The sequence below is a fragment of the Cydia pomonella genome, unplaced genomic scaffold, assembly GCF_033807575.1.
Source record: "Cydia pomonella isolate Wapato2018A unplaced genomic scaffold, ilCydPomo1 PGA_scaffold_73, whole genome shotgun sequence".
Lineage (NCBI taxonomy): Eukaryota > Metazoa > Arthropoda > Insecta > Lepidoptera > Tortricidae > Cydia > Cydia pomonella.
The window spans coordinates 89,066-116,895 of record NW_026907906.1 but is presented as its reverse complement, the minus strand read 5'-3'; the positions used below and the strand labels follow the sequence as shown (position 1 = coordinate 116,895).

The window sequence follows — 27,830 nt, the reverse complement described above, 5'->3', positions numbered from 1 at the left end:
ACGAGGGTTAAACAAACTTTGCCTCCGAGTGAAACACAAAATTTTTCACCACACCAACGCGAGGAAAATACTAACTATGAAATACCAAAATAATCAATCCAAATCAAATCCAAATGAACGTAATAAAAAATGTATCATTCAAAATCATAAATTAAAAGTAAATTCCACCAGCTAGCATAAGGAAACAACTCAAAATTTGCATCTGATTACTTTGCCCCACATGTGGATAAAATGCAACTTTCTCATTAGTTTTTGAACAATCAAGAGGGCCTTTACCAGTTGGTGTGGTGAAAATAATTATACCACCAACATGCATGCATTTATTATGTGGCGTAAATGATTCAGCTGATTTACCGATAGACGGCGCTGTATACAAGTAAATAATCTTTCGTATTTATAGTTGCATGAAATAATTAAAAGTTTGTACTGAACCCTCGCTGCACGAGTTAAATGAATTTATTATGTGCTATAAAGTTAAAGTATATAGAAAGGAAGAAACTATCACCGGCCTCCTCATGTGTAGCAGATTCGATATCATATATTATTGTATAATAAACAGTTAGAATTTTGAGGGAAGTCACTACTTGCTTATCACCGCTGGTCAGACAGCTGCCCAAGAGTCTCATTAACTGGAAAATGAAGGAACATAACAGGAGTAAACACTAAACTAGTGAAATAATACAAAATATCAAACGAACGCTTTTATTTTGTACATGTCGATGCGTAAAATTTTTTATGCCGGTTTCTTTAAATCAATTACTATGTTTTTAGGTATAAACACATACATCTAAAATTACAACAAGTGTTTGCCAAAAATAATTCAATAATTAAACAAGCTTTTGTTACCGACTGTACTTTTCTATTTATCGAAACGATTCTAACGAGCCCAAACTCGGTGGACTTATATTATTTAATTACTGAATGAGGCCAACATCGGACCATCAAGTAGAACAACATTATCATTGTCACATAAGTGTGCTGTATTCGGTAAAAAAATGTCTTAATTCAGTCTACTATTTTGTACAGACATTGCATTGATGCTAGTTATTTTTATGGACTAGTAGGATGAAAATATAGGTTACTAGGGTACCTTCAATTCCCAACAATTTACTTACTATAATTAATATGAGATCGTATTAGTACCTCCACACACACCTGTACCCGGCCCGGGGAACCTTGATCCCTATGACACTGACAGCTATTCCCACGACACAACCTTATTGTAGTGGCGTCACCGTTACATTAGAATCGAGTTGGAGGCGTCTAAAAATTACAGTTATTAATTTTAGGTAGATATATGCCATTACAATGATATTCCGTTGGAATTATAACAATTCTTAACATTAAAAAGAAATGATCTCAATCAGACTTTACGTTTACGCCCTGCAAAACTTACTCCGTTTGGAAGATATCGACTAAGTGACATCGACACGACCCATCACTAACATGAACTGTCGTAGGGATCAATGAAGGCTCCCCGGGCCGAGTATAGTGTAAAATATTACAAAGAACTGTTTTGTATAAAAATCAAAAGACATTTTAATTTATACATGACGCCGACCATAAATGAATTATTGTCTGTTATCAGAATCTCAATTCTTACACATAATAAGCAATCAATGTGCACGCAATCATAAGTTATATCAAATTGTAATTAGAACTTATTTTCGTACCTAATTTTAAAGCATTTAAAAATAGTTGTGCAACTATTTATTCCATACAATCCCTTTAGAGGTTGCACCAATAGACGGATAGTTCAACGGCGATCAGCAGTCAACTATAACATTTCCAATTAAGTTTAGCGACGTTAACGGTGCCGACCCTTACGATTATTCATCCGTCCATCACTCCTTTATCACCCAGCCGAACTCTTTCATATCCCGATCGAAGGATTCGTCCCTGTACTTCCTGATCTTGTTAAACCAGGTCCCGATGGTGGCGTGATGCCGGCAGGTGCCCCCGTACCGCGGCGGGAGGCACTCGGGGTCCACCAGCTGGTGCAGCGACTCCAGGTCGTGGCCGTGGAAGTGGATCATCTTCCACGCCTTCTTGGGGATGAAGCGTTTGAAGAGGAAGAAGAAGGTGTTGAGGAGCCAGTTGTAATTGACGATGTGGCACGAGTGCATTACGCAGGGGATCGCCAACTGAAAAAGAAGGAAATGAGGATAAACGAGCTAAGTGCAGATAGCGTTGCAATCTTTTCGGTTCCAGCTGTAAGTCTGGGTGTTCAAATTGTGGGTTTAAAATGAAAAAAAAAAACCACCAAAAAAGCTACCATTAGTGTAACACTGACAAATTCGACTCGACTCAACTAACGTGTGCATAACTTACTATGCATCACGCTCGTACTCGCATATTAGTGCGAGCTAGATGTATAGAAAGTAAGTTACGCAGACGTTAGCGAATATGTCAGTTTGACACTCAGGCAGTCGTGGTAAGGCTACTTGTTTATGGAGTATGAATGAATATAGGTGATTGAGTGGAGCGGAACATATACACCATAAAGTTAGCACCTAACTTGATTTTCAAGGAATTTCTTAAACACTCGTACCTTAAATCCTTAACGCAAGACCTAGGTAAGAAAAACATATTTAAAAGCTTTTATTTAACTTGCGATTTGATTTTTTTGGGTTAGTACATAAAAAAAATCATCTCCTATGAAAGTATAATCATGCACATTGCCCCATCAGGTATTTCTTCATATTAGACACTGCAGTTGCAGCCGGATTGTGTCGCAGTAGATTGATGTATGTTATGTCATATAACGTAACTTACACACTCGCAACAGATGATCGAGGTGTCATATCTAAAGGTTTAAGGGTAAACGTGAAGAAGGATACGGAAAGAGAAGTGTCTGACCTTATAAAGATATCATTATTTTAAATAACGCAAAACAATAGTAATAATTTTGGTCACAACTTTCCACTTCAACTTTATATAATTTTATATGCTATGCATTTTAATATTATCAGAAATGATGTAGGTAATTTTTCACAATAACTTGACTGAATTATAAACCTCTCGGAATACATTTTCTCAGTTAAGCATATGAACTAGGCTTCCTTAACGGTATAGAGTGTATAAAGAACTCAATCAGCCAGGGTTGAAAAAAGTCGTCAGAACTTACCCCCATGAGGCACACGATCTGGTAGGCGATGGTCGGCGTGAGCGTGGCCACGTGCTTCATGGTGATGCCGGCCATGTCCACGATCACGGTGCCGCCAAGAACCTGCAATATATTCAAAAGCAAACAAATAAGACAAACATGCTCTGAAAGCGAACTTCTCAAATTGCGAGGATTGTCGATCGAGCAAGCAAGGCAAGCGAAAATCTGGACGTGATTTTAGTTACCGCTAACGAATCGGTCGCCATTTTGATGATGTCTTAGATAATGAGTCAAGCTTAGGTTCTTTACTAAAAGAATAGACCACTTGTGCGTGACACATACATATAAATAAATTGATATGGAAGTAGTTTTCGGTAATCATAATCTATATACTGACATTGATTTGTAAAATGTCATTTATAAGTAAGTACCTGCATTTTGGGCGAGCGCAGCCCGATCTCCATCATGGCCATGCCCACCTTCACCAGCTCCTCCACGGGGTAGTCATCAGGGTTCCATGTTCCTGGAGAAATACAACATCAGAATTAAAAGAGTTAATTTGATTTTTGTTACACTCTAGAGTCAAATACAACTTGAACGTGTATAAAGAAACGCCAACTGATTATGCACTCAACAATGGAATGTGTACTCGCTCAACTCTATATAATACTTCATTTTTATACTACTGTGGCGCAATGGATATTTATTTCTTCGCGGCACTGTCGAGACCAACAACATGGAGCGATTTTGATGGTTCCTAGTGTTCCTACGTGCAAAGTCCGAGAATTAAATTTCAGTACCATTTCGTACCTTGTCACAGTAATAATCATTAAGAAGGTCGCTGGGACCTCAAACTATTGTCAGTGTGACAAGGTACGAAACGGCACTGAAATTAAATTGCTTGACCGTGCCAGTTTGTGTTATCTGTCCAGTCTCACTAAGAAGAACTTAGGAAGAACTTAGGATACCTAGTCGACGTAAACTAATTTACACTGAATCACCATAAAATTGTTCGAGTGATCGGTGCAAATTATATTTCGTCAATTTATTAACAAAACTGAACATGTTGACAGAATAGTCAGTCGGGTTTGTTTCTCTATGCACTGTGTATTGTATACCATTTGCCACTTATTCAAATCTTTCCGTCTAGTGATAAGTACACTAGCAAAAACAAAAAAAAAATGAGACAGAAAAGTAGAAATAAGCACGCATACAAAATGGAATAATTAATAAAAAAAAGCGGCCAAGTGCGAGTCGGACTCGCCCATGAAGGGTTCCGTACCATTTATGACGTATTAAAAAAACTACTTACTAGATCTGGTTCAAACCAATTTTCGTTGGAAGTTTGCATGGTAATGTATATCATATATTTTTTTTAGATTTTTCATTCCGTTATTTTAGAGGTTACAGGGGGGGGGGGGGACACACTTTTTTTCACTTTGGAAGTGTCTCTCGCGCAAACTATTCAGTTTAGAAAAAAATTATATTAGAAACCTAAATATCATTTTTGAAGACCTATCCTTAGATACCCCACACGTATGGGTTTGATGAAAAAAAAATTTTTTTTTAAATTTTTATGACGTATTAAAAAAAACTACTTACTAGATCTCGTTCGAACCAATTTTCGGTGGAAGTTTGCATAGCAATGTATATCATATATTTTTTTTAGATTTTTTATTCTGTTATTTTAGAAGTTACGGGGGGGGGGGGGGGGGGGACACACTTTTTACCACTTTGGAAGTGTCTCTCGCGCAAACTATTCAGTTTAGAAAAAAATTATATTAGAAACCTCAATATCATTTTTAAAGACCTATCCATAGATATCCCACACGTATGGGTTTGATGAAAAAAGATTTTTTGAGTTTCAGGTCTAAGTATGGGGAACCCCCAAAATTTATTGTTTTTTTTCTATTTTTGTGTAAACATCATAATGCGGTTCATAGAATACATCTACTTACCAAGTTTGAACAGTATAGCTTTTATAGTTTCGGAAAAAAGTGGCTGTGACAGAATCGGACAGACAGACGGACATGACGAATCTATAAGGGTTCCGTTTTTTGCCATTTGGCTACGGAACCCTAAAAAGTAGACATATACTTTTTTATTAAGTATTCCATCTTGTATGCGTGCTTATTTCTACTTTTTTGCACACGGTATGTATATATAGGTAGTTGGTAGGTAGGTACATGAGGTTACATATACATACCGTGTACTTTGCAGCAGGACATAAGGGTCACGGCTTAGTGATACTCGTCAGCTTCACTCTTTCAAGTACTGAACCCAGGTCACAACAGATTTACTTCCACCAAATCTAACAGATTTAGACCGCATCATCACTTACCGTTAGGTGTGATCGTGGTCAAACGCCTGCCTATCCTCCATTAAAAAAAAAACCTTAAAATAAAATGTGGGTATATTTTCATAAATCGAATCTCTTAATCGGTATTAAACAATTTAAAAACAGAAAAATAAAAAAACAAACGGTGTTATCCCTAAAAAGCGATCTCTTCCAGGGGAGCTTTGGGATCGGAATTTGAGATTTGGGAGATTAGTTTAAGGAGAATCTGTTAACCTCTCTTTTTGGCATGAAACAAAACAACAAATCGGTTCGAATTTAATTATAAACTACTATTGATTTGTTTGTAAACGTGAGTGATAAACATGTACTTAACTAAGAAGTAAAGTGTGGGTACTAATAAAACCTTTTAAGGCGAGGTGGACCGAGGCCAAAATGCCAAGTTTTATTTGTTTATTTATTTATTTATTTAAACTTTATTGCACACATAAAGAAAAATGTACAAATGGCGAACTTAATGCCAAAAGGCATTCTCTACCAGTCAACCATTGGGTCAAACAGAGACATTTGTGTATGTTGGTGCAGGAAAAAATAATAACAAATAATAAGGAAAAAATTAAACGTGAAGTCAAATAATATTAAAAATATATAAATAGTTAAATACTACTACTTATATAATGTATAAAAGATAGACTAATACATATAATTATGTACATATACATGATGGTGAACCTTATTTAAGTTCTTCAGACAGAAGATGCTTGCGAAGTAGTCGTTTGAAAACGGGTTTGCTTGGGGCTTGTCGAATAAAGAGAGGGAGGGAATTCCAGAGACGGATTGCCTCAACGGCGAAAGAGTTAGACATAAAACCAGTACGGTGAGAAGGAATCGAGAGTTTGAGAGAACGGGATTTGTTCAATTATTTCTGGGCCAATTTTTTTGTCTTTAATTTAAGAACTTTTAAGAACACAGTTTATTATGTTTAAATTGTTTTTACCGTTAACAATTAAATAAATAATCGCTTGATAGTATATTGGTAGATAAATCAATTCATTATGTTCGAAACATAGAAACATAAACTATACCTACATGACACTGATTTAAACTTTCACGATTTTTACACATTATTATATTTAATAATATACCTACGAGTATATGCTTAGATAAATTATTATCAATAAAATCAACGTTATACCATATTCGCATACCGGTAGGTACAATGTATAAAAAAGTATCGTTCGCAGAAATCGAAGGCATGACCTCCACGTGGGTGCTCGCGGCGGGCGGCGGCACTGGGCCGGCGGCCGGCGGCCGGCCGGTCACAGATCACAGAGGCCGACCGGTTCGTTACGTTACATTACGTTATGCATAACCCAAGCCCGCACGTTTTGATTGGCTGCCGAGTTCGACGCGCCAGCGCCGGCGCCGACGCATGGATTGAGATTGTTATTGGAATCGTATTCGTAGTGCGACCATTGACTTAAATCCGCGCTAGCTTTGTTTTTATATCGCTGGGATTAAAATGACAGGACTAACGCCTGTTACTAAATTGACTTATAAAAAATAAAACAAATTGTCTGACTAAAACCTCGTTTGTCAAAACAATCTGCTGCTTGCTTTAAACTTTAGCAATGCACTTTAGGTCTTGGAGGATTTACCAACTGGAGTGGCCTTTAAGAGCTTACCCGTTTGTCGAAAACCTCGGCCAATGGTCATATTTATTGTATGGACTGAAGTTTATCTGACATGGCTATTTGTACGTTACGTACAAATAGTCATACATTTGACGTGCCCCTCCCCCGCAAAAATCGGCAGTGTGTTTTGTACAGAAAATTATCGACAAGGCGTCTCCAGTTGTTAAATCCTCCAAGACGTAGGTATGTTAAAAAGTACAATATTGCCTAAGCCTCATTATCCTTCTTCCAAACTCCTCCGCAAACATGAAAGACGCAGAGACAGTATTGTTAATTTGTTATTAATTACCCCGTTTGAAATTTTTTAATAAGGTTTATTCTTGTCTTTAACATGTTAATGATAGGAATCTACTTAATATTTTGGATTGGGATAGTATTGTAAGATCTGAATGCAGCCTCTAGTTTCGAACGTGACGTGTTACGCAGTAGATGCAATCGCGATCGCGACCGTTCGAGTTAATATTTAAAATGTTAAAGTGAAAGTGACGGACGAGTTTTTTACTAGGTACTCAATTGATATCTCAATTTAAAATAGAGTTTTGGAACGTTGTAGTGCCTACTTGTTCTTGTTTGGTGACTATTTAACATTTAATTATTACTAATTACCTATATTTGCGCAGTGTTATCCAATTGTTAAGAAACGTAATTTTATCATAACATCCTACGTTGTTAGTTTTATTGAAGCGAAACCTTGTTAACGCCAGACAACACCTAGCACAAGTTGGGGCCATGCTGCTGTGCGAGGGGAAGTTTCCTAACCGACTAGTTATCTCGTCCAACTTTTTGCATGGGTGCATTTGGCGTGCATCTTATTAATTGGAGAAGTATAATAATGGACATTAAATATCCATATTAGCCCAGCTCGAATTGGAAAAGGAACCTAGACTATCCACCATCTATCACCAACGAGTACTGAGATACTTCGGTCACATAGCTCGCAGAGACCCTGGCAACTTGGAGAGACTTGTGGTAATGGGAAAGGTGGACGGCAGACGGCCTGGAGGACCAAGCCCATCGAGATGACGTGACCAAATATCCGCCCAGATGTACATCACACTAAGCAATGCTTTCCACAAAGCAACTGACAGGGAGAAGTGGAGAGCTGCCATGGGAAAAATCAGCAAGCGGAGTCACGATCCTCAGCAGTGAGGGACCGACATAGAGGAGGAATAATGGAGAGTTATCTGTTAAGGTATTCTTTTACTTGCGAATCAAATGACGGTCAGAAAAAAATTAAATCTCTAATAATAAAGAGATTTTTTTAAACTATATAAAACCCAAGTTTAACTTGAAATTGTCGCAATCAAAATTGGAAATTGAAATAAAGCTTCAGATTATGGCTTTACCATTCAACACAAAGAGTTAAATTTCACCGGAATTGAATGCACCATATACGTTCACAGTAAATATAATAATAATGTTTATATGTAATTCAGCCTATATACGTCCCACTGCTGAGCACGGGCCTCCTCTCATGCGCGAGAAAGCTTGGGCTATAGTCCCCACGCTAGCCCAATGCGGATTGGGAACTTCACCTTACACATTTGAATTTCTTCGCAGATGTATATAGGCTTCCTCGCGATGTTTTTCTTCTCCGAAAAGCTAGTGGTAAATATCAAATAATATTTCGGACATAAGTTCCGAAAAACTACATACTCCGTACCAGTATACGAGCCAGGATTTGAACCCGCGTCTTCTGGATTGAAAGTCGGTGGTCATATCCACTCGACCACCACCGCTTGGCACAGTGAATGGCATTAAATGAAGTGTTATTGTCTTATCGCAATCTAGCGCCGCCCCCACAACTCCACAGCTGAATAACAGTCACCGAACTGCAATAGTTACCCGGCCCACGCCCGGCCGGTCATGTATGCAATCCGCCCCGGCCAGCCCTCACACCCCTCAGCTGGGCAAGACTCACCTAACCGCAGTATAGTCACGCGGCCGACATCCGGCCGGTCCAGCATGCAGCCCTCGTACGCACAGCCCACGCGGGCCAGCCCCCACACCCCACAGCTGGGCAACACTCATCGAACCGCAGTATAGTCACGCGGCCGACGCCCGGCCGGTCCAGCATGCAGCCCTCGTACACACAGCCCACGCGGGCCAGCCTTTACACCTTTACACCTCACAGCTGGGCAACACTCACCGAACCGTAGTATAGTGACGCGGCCGACGCCCGGCCGGTCCAGCATGCAGCCCTCGTACGCGCAGCCCACTCGGGCCAGTCCCCACAGGTCCACATCTCGGTACAGCTCGGGATACTGCTCCAGGAACCGGCAATAACGCACCAGCTGTGGAACATTACATTTTAGGATAAAATCGTAGTAGTGTGTCAAATGAGATCATTAGTTAATTTGCTGCGAAACCATGCATGTCCTGAGTTTTCATTTTAATTTAGTAACTTCATACATTTAGCGTTTGCGTCAAATCCGGAAACAAAACTTAATTACCCTACTAATTCAAGATCGAAATTAATTAATTATTAATTAATTTTAATTTAGGAAACTATTAGGTATATAGAGACAATTTTAGTTTCGTACTGTAGCAAATTTTGTCTACTTTAAAAACGCCCTGAGAAAATACTACCAAAAAATAATCGCTCAAATTAAAAAAAAAAAAAATTCGCTGTATTCTCGATTTCTGACAAAGCTGCGTTCGGATCTGGAGGTCACAAACTTGGATTATTCATTAGGCCAATTTCATAAACAAATCTGAGAAAAATCAGAACTAGGTACCGGATTTGACGCAAACGAACTTTTAGGCGAGAAAAGTTACTTGATTAGTTAAAAGGAAACTAATTACGCCAAACATACACGTAAAACAACATTAACAACAACAACAACATCAACATCGGACTAATTTTATAAAACCACTGATTCATAAAGTTTAGCAATCCTTTGTTAAATACATGTCACTCTTTATCATACAGAAGTGTCCAAATGACGGGTAGGGACGGATGATTTGACAGTTTATAATTAACGCTGTACATTGTACATAATTAACCATGACATTATATTCAGCTAAGGAAGGCCTTGAAATATCCATTATATTGTAAAGGACTGGCTTGTCCATTAATATTTTATCTAGACGATGCCAATGTTGTGTGTGGCTTAGTGAGTTGTCTCAATCATTTTCCTAAATTGTATAAATGTATAGTGTATTAAACATTATATTACACTCATAAGACAGGTCTAAATGATAACGTCGCCCGTAGCACGCGACGCGGTTGAATGCAAATAGGTAAGCGCCACCATAAAGCGAATTACTTCGAACCAGGTTCGAGCCAAATTTTATGAGCGTTCGATAATTAATCCAATTTATTTGTCGATTCAGTTGTTTAGGTGGCGGATTTGAGCGAGGTCTACAGCTCACAGGGCCACTACCTATAGTAATGTGTCTGTATGAACCTGTTTGTGCGCGCGCGGCACGACGAAGCGGCGCGCGCGCAGGAACCGCAGCAGGAACGCGTCGTCCATGCGCCGCGGTGCGCACTCCCCGCGCTCTGGAAAACAAATAATACAATCATTATAATGACGAACGAACGAAAGATTCTCTCAAATTGCCGCATAGGCTGCTCGAGCACCAGTTGCTCGCATGTCAGCTTTAGGTTGCGCATTCAAAGCAAACCTTGCATGAGTTGCGGTAATGCGATGCGCATTTTAAAGCTAAAATGCGCGCGCAACATGCGAGCGGCACATTTGCGACATGTTCGGGAAGTCTTGACGCGCCTTTACGATACATCAAGCGTATCATGGTCAGACTCAACACGCGTGACTTATAGGATTGTTGATGTACTAGCTCTCGTCCACTAGAAACAAAACTGATCCGGTGAGCCACTCGCCACCAAATTATTATGCAGAGGCAACAGCAGCTTAACCTTCCCTTTCCTCTGCCCAACCTCAAACTTTTAGCTAGCTTCTAGTGGTTAGTTGAGGTTGCTAAAAACCCTGAGCCTCGCCAAAACGACCTCAATCCTGACAAGAGACCAACAATCCTGACGTGTACACCTACATGTATACCTACATATTGCAAATGCCCGGTATCAGAAAGTAACGTATGCTGTATCGTCTTGTCATCCCTGAAGTTACATTCGGATTGCGACTGCATAGGGAAATGGGAAATATATTACTTGAGCATATAATGCATTTTTTTATACTTTTGCATATTTATGAGTATACACCGTTTTTTTAAGTATTTTAATTTCCGGGTATGGCTAAGTACATTTAAAGAAACGAAATGAAAACTTTGACATATCAATATGAGATAGTACTTCCGTTTAGTAGCAAATGTATTAACGCATAGGAACTAAACACTAATCATCTTACTTCATCATCCTCGATTGTAGAATGTGTGTTGGAGAGGAAGAGACAGTAAAACTCCTAATGTGTGAATGTGACGCCCTCGCCAGACAAAGAATGAAGGACTTTAACACATGGAGATGGTCGAAATAGCTCTTGAGTAGGAGAATTGCACAAATAACCTGATGGGTCGAAGTGTATCCAAGGCAAGGGATCTCGAAATGCCCTAAGGCTAGTGTAAACGCTTGAAGGGCCTTATCAGGGAAAAAAATCATTATCTCCCAAATTGAGTTAATTAGAATACCGGTGTCTTAGAGAAAAGCTCAACAATGCACCCTTCACATTATAGGAGTTTAATAAAATACGTTGAAATACTCGTAAATGGACTGCTTTGTTCATGAAAAATGAAAGCGTTTTAAACTCTTAGCATATACTTTAGGTAAATACCACAGTAGGGATAGGAAATATTCTCTCAAGGCCATAAGGCCATTACTGCCGTTAGAAGCCACTCCCTCTCACATTGTACACAGCCACATAATTATCGGCATTTAAGGCTTGTTGACACGCTTTCGTTTCCACATAAACATACCAAATTAACTTAACCAATTTAATGCCTTAATCATGACCTAACTATGATTATCTAAAAGGCTGTATTGCGGTCGTCGACCAAGGCAGCCTTCTAGTATTACAATGTTTAGTATGAAGTTCACTACAATATATATACCGTATATACGTATAGGTAGGTCTCAAAATTTGGAGAGAGGCGTATATTGAAATCACACGCATAAGAAAATAGCACCGCGAAAAAATAAATAAATAATCACATTTCTCCATAAAGCTTCCTTAAACCAGCGCGGAGCGCTAATTCAAATGGCAATTTCTTAAGGGCCCTCCACACTCGTGCGCGAATCGAGACGCAAAGCCGTGATGGCGAGTGTGGAGGGCCCTCGCGTCGATTTCGCAGATTGTTCACGCCTACGCGCCTTATTCCCCGTTTTTTGTCGGTATTTGGCCCGCGTCAAAGGAGACGCGAAGCGCGAACTTGCAGGACTCCACACTCGCGATCGCTACGCGCCGCGATTCGCTCACGAGTCGGTTAATATGAATTGTCATAACCTTCTATGGCGGCCACTTGATCAACCAAAAATCAATTTGACAGTTCCCAGTTTGAATCAGTGCCTTGCCGCAAACTAAATCCGATCAGCTGACGCTTCGGCGCCATCTTGCCGCGAACCAAACTGCGAAATCGCCGTGAAGTTGTGCGAGTGTGGAGTCTACGTCAACGTCGCGGTATGTTCGCTCCGCGAAGTCGCGCCGCGATTCACGCGCATAGTCTGGAGGGGGCTTTAGCTCCTTAATTAATTACTTGCCAATTACAAAAAAATGTCCCTACTTATCAACATTTCAAGTTCACCCTACTAGTCACGTGATTTAATTGTAGTGTAAACAACGTAATGTTACGACTTATGAAAGGAGGACGAGCAGATTTGTATGGATACTCATGAACCAATAACAATAAGCGACATACCATCGCATCGGAAAGGTTTGTTATATACTCCATTTTTAGGGTTCCGTAGCCAAATGGCAAAAAACGGAACCCTTATAGATTCGTCATGTCCGTCTGTCTGTCCGTTTATGTCACAGCCACTTTTTTCCGAAACTATAAGAACTATACTGTTCAAACTTGGTAAGTAGATGTATTATATGAACTACATTAAGATTTTCACATAAAAATAGAAAAAAAAACAATAAATTTTGGGGGTTCCCCATACTTAGAACTGAAACTCAAAATTTTTTTTTCATCAAACCCATACGTGTGGGGTATCTATGGTTAGGTCTTGAAAAATGATATTGAGGTTTCTAATATAATCATTTTCTAAACTGAATAGTTTGCGCGAGAGACACTTCCAAATTGGTAAAATGTGTGCCCCCCCCCCCCCCCCTGTAACTTCTAAAATAACAGAATGATAAAACTAAAAAAAATATTATGTACATTACCTTGCAAACTTCCACCGGAAATTGGTTTGAACGAGATCTAGTAAGTAGTTTTTTAATACGTCATAAACTTATTTTTTTTCATCAAACCCATACGTGTGGGGTTTCTATGGATAGGTCTTCAAAAATGATATTGAGGTTTCTAATATCATTTTTTTCTAAACTGAATAGTTTGCGCGAGAGACATTTCCAAAGTGGTAAAATGTGTCCCCCCCTGTAACTTCTAAAATAACAGAATGATAAAATTAAAAAAAATATATGATACGAGTATACATTACCATGCAAACTTCCACCGAAAATTGGTTTGAACGAGATCTAGTAAGTAGTTTTTTTTTAATACGTCATAAATGGTACGGAACCCTTCATGGGCGAGTCCGACTCGCACTTGGCCGCTTTTTTTTTGTATGGCGTGACTTGTCAAATCTCTGTTTAAAAATAATTATGAATCAAAAAGAAAACGAATAAATAACTAAAATATCGTGACACATAATCATCGACAATAATAAAACCTTCACGATCTGCGACACAAAAACAAACAAACCAAAAAAACGATATAGGTAGTCAAGTTTCATTCAACTCACACTGCTTTTTGCGGCGATCACATTTTTTCACAGAGAGATTTGGGACACCTGCCATAAGTAAAAGTTTTACAACTCGGGATATCCTATCCGGTGACGGCGGTGACATACCGCTTGCCCTTATTTGTCAAATGGGCCAATTAGTCCACCCTCCTGTCATTGACAATATTACTTTTTTTAACGTTTCCGGCTAGCGAATACCAATGAATTGAATACATTTATTAATATGCTAAAAGTCCGTAACAGTTCTATGTAAAAATAAAAGGAGTGTTCATAAGACTCCGTTAATGCGAGTTAAAAAATGATTAAGTATAACAAAAAATTGTTTACAGATTTTTGAATACAAGTGTTTATATACTAATCATACGTACAGAGTAAGAAACACATATTTCTGAACACGACTTATTTTTTTTAATACTACGTCGGTGGCAAACAAGCATACGGCCCGTCTGATGGTAAGCAGTTTCCGTATTGTTCCGTTAGCCTATGTACTCCTGCAACTCCAAAGAGTGTAGTGTAATTTGGCTGCGGTTTTCTGTAAGGTGGAGGTACTTCCCCAGTTGGGCTCTGCTGTAGATCTGGAATGACATCCGCTGTGCTGTCTACGACACAAAGTGAGATGACATTCACAATGCCCATACCTCTCTTATATCGTTAGGTTACATCATGCTATTGCATTGTAAGCCTTTGTTCTATAAGAAGCAAATCTGTTGTAATGCTAAAAAGTTTCCACAATCTGGCGATCAACGACAAAACGTTACGGTAAAAGCAGCAGTGCAGCGAATTATACTCTACCTAAAGTCCCGTTAACGTTTTAAATAAAATCAACTTAGCCGACTTGTTTACGCCACTAAGACACGATAACGATTTGATTACAGCGCTGGACCCGTCGTTACACGATAATAGCATACTACCGAGCACTACCCCTTCGTTAACAGAACCGTCTCCAATTATAATTATGTCTGAGTCGTTATTTTAAAATAGAAGATCAAAATAAGGTCTACATTATGATAAAAAGTTTGACGAGCCATCATCCTAATAAATTAAAGTATACGGATTTGGGTCATTTGAAGCCCAAAAAAAAAAAAAATTTTTTGTACTAACTCGAAAGTTTAGGCTATAGATAAGTTATGGTTGCGACTTATACTGTCCAAAACTTATCTCCCAGCACTGCAGTAGTGCCTGGTATAACGGACTAGCATCTCTACTGAGTTGGTTCCTAAGGCATTCGTGGATGCCTATGCGCAATTGCACACTGGAATGGTTGAAACCTGTTGTTCTTCTCCAGAATTGAATAGTCTTGTGGTAGACCCTCACCGTATATCATGTCCCGGAGCTTTTGGATGGGGCCGGGCTTGGTCTCCGGGTGCTCGTACACCAGTTGCCGCGCCAACTCTTGCAGTTCTGGGTGCTTCTCAGTGTTTACCTCACCCCCGTGGACACAGATATGTCCTCACCGTATATCATGTCCCGGAGCTCCTGGATGGGGCCAGGTTTGGTCTCCGGGTGCTCGTTCACCAGTTGCCGCACCAACTCTTGCAGTTCTGGGTGCTCCTCAGTGTTCACCTCATCCCCGCGGACACAGATATGTCCTCACCGTATATCATGTCCTGGAGTTCCTGGATGGGGCCGGGTTTGGTCTCCGGATGCTCGTGCACCAGCTGCCGCGCCAACTCTTGTAGTTCTGGGTGCTCCTCAGTGTTCACCTCACCCCCGCAGACACAGATATGTCCTCACCGTATATCATGTCCCGGAGCTCCTGGATGAGGGCGAGTTTGGTGTCCGGGTGCTCGTGCACCAGATGCGCGCCAACTCTTGTAGTTCTGGATGCTTCTCAGTGTTCACCTCACGCCCGCAGACACAGATATGTCCTCACCGTATATCATGTCCCGGAGTTCCTGGATGGGGCCGGGTTTGGTCTCCGGGTGCTCGTGCACCAGCTGCCGCGCCAACTCTTGTAGTTCTGGGTGCTCCTCAGTGTTCACTTCACCCCCGTATCCACAGATATGTCCTCACCGTATATCATGTCCCGGAGCTCCTGGATGGGGCCGGGTTTGGTCTCCGGATGCTCGTGCACCAGCTGCCGCGCCAACTCTTGTAGTTCTGGGTGCTCCTCAGTGTTCACTTCACCCCCGTATCCACAGATATGTCCTCACCGTATATCATGTCCCGGAGCTCCTGGATGGGGCCGGGTTTGGTCTCCGGATGCTCCTGCACCAGCTGCCGCGCCAACTCTTGTAGTTCTGGGTGCTCCTCAGTGTTCACCTCACCCCCGCAGACACAGATATGTCCTCACCGTATATCATGTCCCGGAGCTCCTGGATGAGGGCGAGTTTGGTGTCCGGGTGCTCGTGCACCAGATGCGCGCCAACTCTTGTAGTTCTGGATGCTTCTCAGTGTTCACCTCACGCCCGCAGACACAGATATGTCCTCACCGTATATCATGTCCCGGAGTTCCTGGATGGGGCCGGGTTTGGTCTCCGGGTGCTCGTGCACCAGCTGCCGCGCCAACTCTTGTAGTTCTGGGTGCTCCTCAGTGTTCACTTCACCCCCGTATCCACAGATATGTCCTCACCGTATATCATGTCCCGGAGCTCCTGGATGGCGGCGGGCCTGGTGGCCGGGTCCTCGTGCACCAGCTGCCGCGCTAGCTCCTGAAGCTCTGGGTGCTCCTCGGTGAGCACCTCGGCCTCGAAGGCTATTTCCAGGAAGCACTCGAACATCTTGATGTCGTTCTGGTGGCTCCCACTCTGCAAATTAATTTTAACAATAAGACATCTTATAAATTAATCCCTGACATTTGTTTATTCTTTTTTAATACTAATAATAAAATTTATTCGGAAACCAAAATAATGAATCTCAACCAGCTTTATTTTAATAATATATGCATACTTATAAGAAAAATAATAGATAAAAAAATTAAATCGCAAATAACTTTTAAAACAAAAACTGAATTAGGATTACGACCTTTACGTAACTCCAATAGTCTATGCCTCCAACCCACGCGCACTAAATTTGGACAAAAAAACATTGGATATGAAGGGGCACAGTTCTATAATAAAATACCCACACATATTAAGGAATGCAAAAACATAAATAAATTTAAGAAAAAATTAAAAGACTTTGTAATTAAAAACATTTGAATCCGGCCCTGGGAGTTTCAAGATGGACGGCTCAAAGAACAGTCAAGTAGTAAACAAAATCAGCACTCGTAATATTGTAGACCTTATTCCCATATTCTGAAAATACAATATATACTAACTGGTATATTTTGTAGATCCTTCCCTACCCACTGTTCACTGATTTTGTTGTCTTTGATTTGAACTTACCTTATCTATACTTAGATAACTAATTATTGTTTTATTATTGTTTGTGTAGGTAATAGGTAATTAAACAATCTGCAAGTATTATACTAAAGGGGTTTCTTACGCGTTGTGCGCGTAATAAACTTTGTTTTGTTTAACAACCAAACATACGTTGTAGTTTTTATTTAGATTTAAGTTTTAGTTAAGTGCTTTGTAAGTGAGTACACACTCGCTATACTTACTTATAATTTATTTCTGTATTAGCTAAATTTCTCTGAAGTGAAATGTATAATTTCTTTGAGAAAATAAAGTTCTATAAACCTAATACCACGTCGGTGGCAAACTAGCATACGGCCCGCCTGATGGTGAGCGGTTAACGTACTCGCAAGGGGTGTTACAAGCGTGTTCCCCGTTGTTTTAAAAATAAGTACACGCCTTTTTTCAGGACCCCATACTGGGGCTCCTTGAGAAAACCTCTGCAGGGAAATTCATTCCACAGCTGGACCGTCCGTCGTTGCTTTTCATGTCATAGATCATTTTGATTATTTATAAATAGACTTACTGGTGGTGGAGAATAAAATCGTGTCGTACTAGAAGCTAGGAAACTACTGTTGCAAAATCTATAAATAGCCCTCGAGCACCGGAGCCTCGGTTATCTCATAAGACCGCGTTGCCTTAACCTACGAGCTACGATAAACCTCCTATTTCATATGATAACGTACACAGTAGCTCTATTTTGTAACAGCAATAGAAAATGATTATTTGGACAGAAACATTACAACTTTACAAGTTAATAATAATTAATAGAATCTAGCAATAATTTGTGGAAATCCATTTTAATTAAAACAAAAATATTACTGTTGTAATCCGCGAAATAATAACGTGCTGCTATTAGTCAAAAACGTGGCGTCCGGAAGCGACAGGCGGACCGGTGCCAGAAGCCCGCGCGTTACCGTCTCCAGCATCTCCTGATGGTGTCTCCTGGAGAGGCGAAACACGCGTCGAGTTTTGTACTTTTGGTGGTGGTTTGTTATATTTATTTGCGTACATATTTATTTTCTAACATTAATTGCATGCAGATATTTATGTGACACACTTTAATTGCTGGTTTCTTCTCAGTTGCATGTCTTCTTCACTTCTCGAGACCTTTCTAATGATCCTAAGCTCGATTTGTTTTTGTTTTTCCATCGAAGATTTCCTTTAGATTTCTTCCGACCGCATCATCAGATCAGCTCCATGTTAGCATATTTTTGTATTGTCATCGGAATTACTTACCTACTTAAAATTTCAACATTTTTGTTTCCGCATATTATAAGCAGCATAAAATGCATAAAACTTTTAAAGGATATCATTTGTTTACATCTATAAAAAAATACAATTTTTAATCATGTCTGTGACGTGTGTTAATGTTAACAGGCATGCAATGTAAACTTAAGTTAACCTTTCTCAATGTTTTTCGAAGTAGCTACAATGTTTTGCTGACACTGTGGCCTCGAATAATATTAAAGTTGTCACTTACAAGTTTGGATTGAAAAAAAATGATTTACTTTACTTAGCGAATATCTTATTAAAACATGAGTGTAAAAATTGGAAGTAATAAATACATATAGAGTTAAAAATCTTACCAATCTCTCTCTCTCTCTCTCTCTCTCTCTCACACACACACAGCGTTGCAGACTCTTTAAAAACTTGTACCTAAACTCCATTTTTACAGAACCCAATGGTAAAAACTTGTTTTTTTTTATATTGCACTTATTGATTCTTCTTCTTCCTAGTCGTATCCTCATGGCTGAGGGACGTCACCAGTGCTCTTCAAGCCGCTCTATCTTGGGCCTAGTGCATGCTAGCCTGCAATGTGGTTTTTGTCTTTGACGTTATTCTGTCCGCCCAACGCATGGCCATACGTCCATCCCTACGCTCCCTTTACCTTTACCCTACGATTTTTCAGCTTTTCCAGGTTATCTGGACCTGCCCTGCTCAGATGACCGAAGACATCAAGTACACGTTGGGTGCAAATAGTGGAGAGCCTGGTTTTAATGTTAAGTTCGTCGATAATAGATGCATTTGTGCGGCGTTCAGTCCACGAGATCCGGAGCACTTATTGCATACTATACTATTGTTTATTTATTGCATGCAGTGCTTGTCGCGTGGCAGCTCGGCAGTAGGTAGAGGTAAAACAGCGCGACGTCATGAGGACAACTCGTACGTCGTTCGTGAGGTCGGAGATCAGGCTGCCGTGTGCCTGCGAGGTTTCCTTGTAACGACAACAGTTAATATAGTACCACCAGTATTGTGACTAATCGTTTAATGCTAAGACTCCGGATTTGGTACCTCCGTGTTGTCAAGGCAACAATTACTTTTAAAAATTAAACATTTCATTAAATTATGTCTACTACAAGCAAAATTAGCCGTATTTAAGACCTTAAAGGATGACTAACGCTAGACCGGGCCGGGCCCGGGCTGGAGTTTCCGGCGCTTCGCTTTCTATGGAAAGCACCAAGTGATCACCGATCAGCCGTCATAGAAAATGACGTGTCGGACGCCTCGGCCTGGGCCCGGCCCAGTCTAGAGTGAGTCATCCTTACACCTGTTATCTTAGGGACTGAAAACTGTTTGTAGTTATGATACTGGACATTACTCTGACCGCGCAACCTATTGTGCAGCAATCATCTCGCATGACATAGTCACTTTTTGCCGCCGACTATTAAAAGAGACTGGCTTATTTCTTGGTAATACTCTTCCTGAAGCACATTCATATAATTACCGACAATAACTTGATAAAACTTGTTGCTGAGCAAACGATCTTGCTTTCTGCTCTTATACAGAGTGGATCTTTTAAATAGCACTGAGGGCAGCTACCAGTCCCGTACTGCTACGCAAAAATGGTCTCATTCGTTATACTGATACCCAGAACTAGCACAAAAGTAATCAAAAGTATAAGATGTATAACGTTATCTCGGTAATCCCATGAAACATACGATGACAAAAGTGTTTCGCGGTAGGTCCTGTGTTTTTTGCATCTTATAAATAGGGAAATGCCACAACGGATCCGAAAAAAAATTGTACGTAGGGTACTTATTTGAAAAGTCAGTAACATCTGTAAAATAATGATTGGATAATCTGTGACGTGCTAAAATGAGACATTTGGGACTGTACACTTGCATAATACGAATACGATAGGTGATACGAAGTTCACCGGGTCAGCTAGTTTATATATAAATTAGTGTGCTAAATACCAAAAAACGTCTGCAAATATTTTACGTGATAGCTACAGATATAAGTACAGTATATACCAACGAATTTTATTGTCGTATCATTCGACGCGAAAGGTATTATGCGAAGTTTGAGGATTGAAGAGTTTCATACTAGAGGTATAATTTTCACCAAGGTTTGATGATGAAACGAATATCTACTCCGAATCTTGTAAAGGTTACGTCACAACGAAAAAACGCAATATTTTTGATACAACCAGAAACCACATAAAGTACCTTTCACCGTTACCTTCGGCTGAGCCAAGCCAAACTTAGCCGTATTCTGACGTATCAAGATTGAAATTAAACTTAATCAAAGTCAAGGCATTGCCGAATATGATATTTCAATTGTTTTGCAATGAAGGTTTCTCGCCATTCGTAGTAATATAATGCAGTCGTCTGAACCATAATATTATCATAAATACCAAAGAAGAAATTTTCATTCTTTTTTTATACTACGTCCGGTAAGTAATCTCCAGAGCCTATGGACGCCTGCAATTTCAGAGATGTTACATGCGCGTTGCCGAAATTAATACCCTCGTATAAACAAAAAATAAAATACTTTAACAATATTGTCCCATAGTTCCTATAGATAAACCTAATAATAAATAATCGCAGGTCCAGTCCAGTCCAGGCTCCACCAATTTCAGGTCCTTTTTAATGGTCTGACTCCACGTTGCGAGAGGTCACCCTGAAACTCTTTTTCCCTCCTGAATGGTCATTACACTTGTCATGTGGTCTTCATTTCTTCTCATGACATCCCCATGCCATCTTAGGTGGTTTTCGCGGAGTTAGTCTTCGATTTTAACGACTTTGAGGGTTCCTCTTATGTATTCGTTTCTAATCTTATACATCTTAGAAACTCTGCCAGCCCAGCGTAGCATTTTCATCTCTGTAGTATACAGTTTCTGTGCATCGGACTTTCACGATGGCCAGCACTCAGGACCATACTGAAGAGATAAAAACCTTCGCTTACTGCCATAATATCAGCTATAACATCGTCATTGTGGACAAAGAGGACCCCTGTCATAAATAATATGAAGTTGCATAACAGGTTTTTTATATCTCTTTTTGTTCGTATTAACCATGTGAAACTGAGTGCGTTATTCCCCTTCTACCAAAGTATGCAAAAAAACTAAATGTTGTCTTTATTCATTGCCGCTAAAAAAACTTTTAACTGCTCTAAAAAGCAAGTCTTAATCTACCATGACGGTAGTCGTTTTTTGTAAGAACGCTTTTATGGCCTTGATCTTACGTTTCAAATTTGAATGGTCTTTGGAAAGTGCATTAACCGAATTTGAGCACGTTTTGGAGCCGAGTCATTGCACTTGGATTTCACCTCCGCAACAACTGCTTGCGTTACGCACTTTCCGAGCGACGTGGACAATACAAGGATTGTTAGAATACCTAATGTTTTATTTACGTACAATCAACTACAAAGATAATTTAATCCTCTCTACGTTCAATATTTTGTGAAGGGGTGCTCACTAAATAACCTTGCTGACTGTAATTTTGATCTCACAACCTTTTAAAACCTAAGGCCATCCAGTTTACTTCGCTCGTGTTCGAATACATTAGTTGCTTTAATATATTTGGCTCATACATACATTTTAAAACAAATATCCTGTGGATCCTGCGTATCATGTAAAAAGTTAATAGATTGAAAACATAATAAGTAATGATTTTATCACATAGGACAATTGGAATGAAGAACCGTTTTATGCGGATTAGCCTTATCCTTGGCCGTGTTCTCGTAGGGCCCATAGTGTGCATTACAATACAATGTCCAGTCGCCATCAGATATATCGAAGGTGCCAAGGTGCTCAAAATATCTGAACACGCACTCTAGCGCCTTGACAATAGAGGCGTGTTCAGATATTTGTGAGCATCTTGGGCGCTTTGATATATCTGATGGCCACTGTACCTACACACTCCAATTCAATCTAATTATACCATTTCATAAACCAAATAAATTAACATTTCTTTTTTTTCATTGCTTTGTCTTACAAGGGAATTCATCAAAATAAAAATAGGAAAATTTTGCACGGTGGGTCTTACGAGGTTTTGGGCTCTTACTTTGGGTATGTCCACAAGAGAGTCGGGAACGTCATTGCTGTGTATGATCAATTTCATTTATCTACAAAGTGTTTAAAATTTCAAACGAAATTTCGAAAAACGATTATACAATATGTAAAAATGCATTATAAAATTAATAATAGTATGACGGAAAAGATGTCAAAAGATCAACATACATACAATGCAACATACATTGTATTCGTTTTTATGTATTAGAGTGGTAAGAACTAACAATAGGATAAATAAAAATGCACGATCCGTCGTGTTGTTTACAACCCGAGTACGGTTCACTTACACTCTTAACTTAACTCTTCACAGTACTTTTTTCGACCTTTTTAGGGTTCCGTAGTCAACTAGGAACCCTTATAGTTTCGCCATGTTCGTCTGTCTGTCTGTCTGTCTGTCCGAGGCTTTGCTCCGTGGTCGTTAGTGCTAGAAAGCTGAAATTTGGCATGGATATATAAATCAATAAAGCCGACAAAGTCGTACAATAAAATCTAAAAATTTTTTTTTAGGGTACCTCCCCTACACGTAAAGTGGGGGTCAACTTTTTTTTTGCTTCAACATCTTCTTTTGTGGGGTATCGTTGGAAAGGTCTTTCAAAACTAATAGGGGTCTTCAACAATTATTTTTTGATAAAGTGAATGTTTTAGGAGATAATTGCTCCGAACGAAAAAAAAAATGTGTCCCCCCCTCTAACTTTTGAACCATAGGTCCAAAAAATATGAAAATAATCGTGGAAGTAGAGCTTAAGAAAGACATTAAATGAAAACTATAGCGGATATGATCAGTTTAGCTGTTTTTGAGTTATCGCAAAAGTTTCCCCTTCATAGTAAAAAGACGTACATCCACAGTTCATCCCTTGGTTAACAATCTACCATACTGTAAGCTCCAGTTTAGCTTATTGTGACGGAAGAGTGACTACGGAACCCTACTCTGAGCATGGCCCGACATGCTCTTGGCCGGTTTTTTTAATTATTCTTTGGTTACCTACTGTTTTTTGGTTTTCAGATTAAGGGCCGGCTGCACCAACCACAGTTGACTAACGTCACTCAGCTGTGAACTATGAGGCTTCCCATACAATCAAATTTAGCGATTTCTTTGATTTTTGTAGGTATGTAGGTATATAGTAAAATTTCCATAGTTTGATTTATTTAAGTTTTGGCATTTAGTTTTTTCAGTAAGAAATGTGTTTCCAATACTTAAACTTTTTGGAGTATAATTGTTTGAAAAATCGGAAGGTTGTATGAAGAATAATTAAAATTAAAATATGAAATGACTATAAAACTATCATTAAATCAATATTTCTTAAAATTGTGTCATTCAATCCAATAATATTCAAATCGCGACAGTTGACCTAGTCTGTCGATTACACGGTCTAGCGTAACTAATAAAAGTCTAGACTTGATTTCGACATACTCGTATGTCTTTCCACTCTCGCCCCCACCGTTTTTAAACCTATAAGTCTAGGATATCTAGTTTAGATCGCTCTTTAGTCTAACATTCAGATCTAAATGCGGTTTGTTATTCAACACGAATTTTGTTAATTTTTTTATATATTATTTTGTTATATGTTTAAGCCAATTTAAATCTGACTTTAACATAACTACCTGCATCAAAGAAAATTCTTCTACTATTTCCTAATTAGAACACGATACCGAATATGTCCTTAAATGGATCCATATTATTTTTGCTACACCTGTACACAAACATAAAACTTACTTGATTTTTGTTTATGTTAAACAGGATCCGACATGAAACACAATTCGTCTCTGCAACTGCAACTCTGCCACACACGACACAATAATAACCCAATTGTTAATGACATCCACTTACTTCCTCCACGTGACTAGGATCCCATGAAAGGTCACAGCATGGTCGACACGACTGGCCCTGACTCCGGTCACTACTCAAATAGAATAGTACTGCATTAATCGTATCAGCCTCCCCGCCATATCAAGCTAGGTTCGTCAATCAAGCCCTACGCCAGAGTGAATGCGACTGCGACCACTTAAAGTTGTAACGGAGGTTGAGATACAGTTATGTTGGGTTCGAAGGTTGAGGGAAACGGGCTTATGAATGAGGTAGTTCTTTCCATTTCTGCGCTTTCCGTTTCGTCGTAAGTATATGTATTATGCATTAGAACAACTATTTAATAGATAATCGTACCGTACCTATTAATTAGTATGGTTATATGGTAATATCATGAGTAGGTACGGTTTCTCATAAAACACATATAGTACGGTCAAATTAACTCAAATTTCACTAAAGTCAGGAACTAATTCTAAGGACTAATAAAATCACTACGGATTGTTTTGTATGGGCTAAAAATCGAACTTTATACAATCGTTACTAAATTCACCCCCCCGGAAAGGGGTGAAATCGGCTGAAAATAATGTAATGGTTATAACTAAGAAGAGAAAAAAGGTGTACTCGCTGTAATTTGGCGTACGTTTTACAACACTTATATCTAAATTCGCACGTGTTATTTATGTTAATTTAAGCTACGGAACAGGTAAAAAAAAAAACAACATTAAAAAAAATCTATTTTGGCCATTGCGGGTCTGGGGAAAGTAATGTACTCGGTGCAAATTGAGTAAATAATTAGAAAAAATATCTAAATCCAATGTCAAATTCGCACCATGGTGCGACACCCGGAAAGTAGTTTTTCATGTTTTACTGTCGTTGTACTTCGGGGGAAATTTTAATACTATTGGAAATTGATGCAATCATATTCATTTGATTTTGTTTACATTCGCACCCTATAAAAAATTGGCATTTTTATACGGAACATGCAGTTTTGTAATCAAGTACCAAAAACGTAGAGCAATAAATACACAGAAGCGACAAGCGCGTGATTAGTGGCAAGAGAAGGAACGCGCGTAGATGCACCGACGAAGCACGGCTCTTGAGGCACGAGTAGTGGCATGTACTGCAAAAATAGTAGGGTTTCTGAGTATGCAGACAGACAGTCAACAAATTAAATACAGGTACGCTCAATGTTTGTTAAATTCGAAAAATCGCGTTTTTCCATATACTTACGAAAACGTTAGGCTACTTAGTTCACTCAATGATTGTTTAAAACAATAGTTCCGTTTTAATGCCAGAAGAAAGATTTGTGCTCGTTGCCCGTCAAAAGTGTCAAACAAACTGTCTCGGAACAATCGCTGCGCGTAGGGTTTGAGATCCGGATATCCAAAATATCTGGATATCGGGTCATAAGATCCGGATATTACGGATCCGTTAAATATGGTTATTGACCTATAACCGGAACAATTTTCTAATGAAATTTATGAATAATTGCATACCATTTTATCATTTAAATATAGTATTTTCATATATTTAATCAATTCAAATACTAACAGCACATCAATTTTGATAGGTACATACAGGTGTCACGCAGTAACTTTATACAATGAATGCGAATGTTGCTTAATACAAACATTAGATCATTGGATATCCTGATGACTTGGGGCTATAGGCCCAAAACAAAAGCAACCTGAAGGCCAAGGCTAGGATAGTAGAGTAGGAAGGAGAGAAAATTGGTCTGATAATCAACCACTAGAATATCTCCAAATGAATAGGGCTAAGATGGTCGGCTCTTTATCATTTGTCATGAAGGGCATAGTGACAAGTGATAAAAATAGAACCATGCTGCCACCGCAGATCGAAAAGAAAAGACCTACCTAAAGTAATCGGGAAGAGGAGATAGATGTTCGAATCCAAAATGCCCTAGGATGCTCAGCAGCGCTTCGCCGAGTTCTAGTGTCCAAGCTGATCAGTAGACTGTCCATGATACAAGTCTATAAGACAATAATTAGATTTTGATGAATGACATCGGTAAGCATTACACTTGGACTCTGAATCAGAAAAAAAAAAGAACAAGTTCTTAGTGAAGAAGACGAAATTCTGGCGGAATATTCTGGGACCTATCAGAGATGAAGATAGAGAAGATGAAAGCGTAGGAAAAATAGGGAGCTAGAGTAGCTAGTTGCGGCACCCAATATAATTAGCGAGATTATAGCCGCACGACTTCGCAGGCTTGGTCACTTGGAGTGGACGGGAGAGAATCGGGCTGTGAAAAGATATACCGCAGGAGCGATGTAGCCCTAAAACGCCCTCGGAGTATCCAACTAGCGTGGAGTGGTGCAGAATAGAGCAGAGTGACGTAGTTCTTGTATCAAAGGCCAAGATTCTTTTTGGGTCACTGATCCAGTGAAGTAAGTAAGTATTGCTTTCATAGTTAGTATTTCATGACGAATGAACACGAGGTGAGACATTGGATGTATTTCCAACTATGCACCAGCTAATCCAGATATAAAACCTCCTTATTAAGTACGGTTTTAGAGATAACATTATGTTAGCTATTATAGTAATCAAGTAATCATTTAAAATTAGTTGGGGTGATATCATTGTATTAAAACATAGTTAAAAACGTTATTTCTGTGTTATCTAAATCAGTTTATTCGGATATTTATTTTGGTGGATATTCGAATAATTAGAATATCACAATATTCTAATTGCAAACCCTACATATAACTTCCCAGTAGGGACACAAATAGGTAATGTAAATACTGCGAGGAGGATGTTGTTTAGGAAAAACCAGAGCGATCGAGTATATTCCTTCAACAGGATGCTCTCCTACAGCATATAAAAAGGGCTTAACAGACCCACATTGGGACCAATTTACCTGAATAGCGACCCACAAATGCTAGATTCTTGCAACTAGGCTTGGAGAAAGAAAAATGATGGACCAGCGTACACCTCTGCAAGGAGCTATTGTCTTGCAAGTGCAAAGAACGCTGTACAGGGTGTGGGGGAGTAAAACACGGATTTAAATACACTATGCTTTGCGCATGCGAAGGTGCATGCTCTGGGACAAAATAATACGTAAAAAAAAAAAAAATGTTTAATTAGTGTGTAACTTTAATTAGCTAGATCCGGAGTAAATTACAATAAAACGATCTCAGTATTCTTAACTTTGATAATAATACTTTTATCGAAAATATTACTTTACTATAAATATCGTTCAGCAAGTTACCTTTACTTAAACATCATTTGCCTTGCAAATTGTATTGAAACAGCCATCCGACTCTTGGTGGTGTCATCCGGTATGGAACAAAAATAGTGTAATTTGCTTGTTTATAAACCGATTTTCAAAATTTTAATGGAATTTTATAGCTTCTTAATGTAGCATTCATATCTTGATACAATGTCTTCCTGTAAAG

The 27,830-nt window shown here is 39.2% G+C and overlaps 1 protein-coding gene across 4 annotated transcripts; it reads right to left on the bottom strand.

Annotated features, from left to right (window-relative positions):
* Positions 1 to 688: 688 nt before the first annotated feature.
* Positions 689 to 24,590, bottom strand: LOC133534229 (clavesin-2-like). Of its 4 annotated transcripts, none has more exons than XM_061873322.1 (7): positions 24,439 to 24,590; positions 16,546 to 16,720; positions 10,507 to 10,601; positions 9,246 to 9,390; positions 3,538 to 3,629; positions 3,128 to 3,229; positions 689 to 2,144 (listed from the first exon to the last, which is right to left on the bottom strand). In XM_061873322.1, the coding sequence occupies exons 2-7, from the start codon at positions 16,691 to 16,693 to the stop codon at positions 1,845 to 1,847; spliced, it is 882 nt and encodes a 293-aa protein (XP_061729306.1). In that variant the 5' UTR covers positions 16,694 to 16,720; positions 24,439 to 24,590; the 3' UTR covers positions 689 to 1,844. The 4 variants fall into 4 exon arrangements, with proteins under 4 accessions (XP_061729306.1, XP_061729307.1, XP_061729309.1 ...); XM_061873323.1 differs by lacking the exon at positions 24,439 to 24,590 and adding an exon at positions 24,325 to 24,347; XM_061873325.1 differs by lacking the exons at positions 16,546 to 16,720; positions 24,439 to 24,590 and adding an exon at positions 15,847 to 15,878.
* Between the last annotated feature and the right edge of the window lie 3,240 nt (positions 24,591 to 27,830).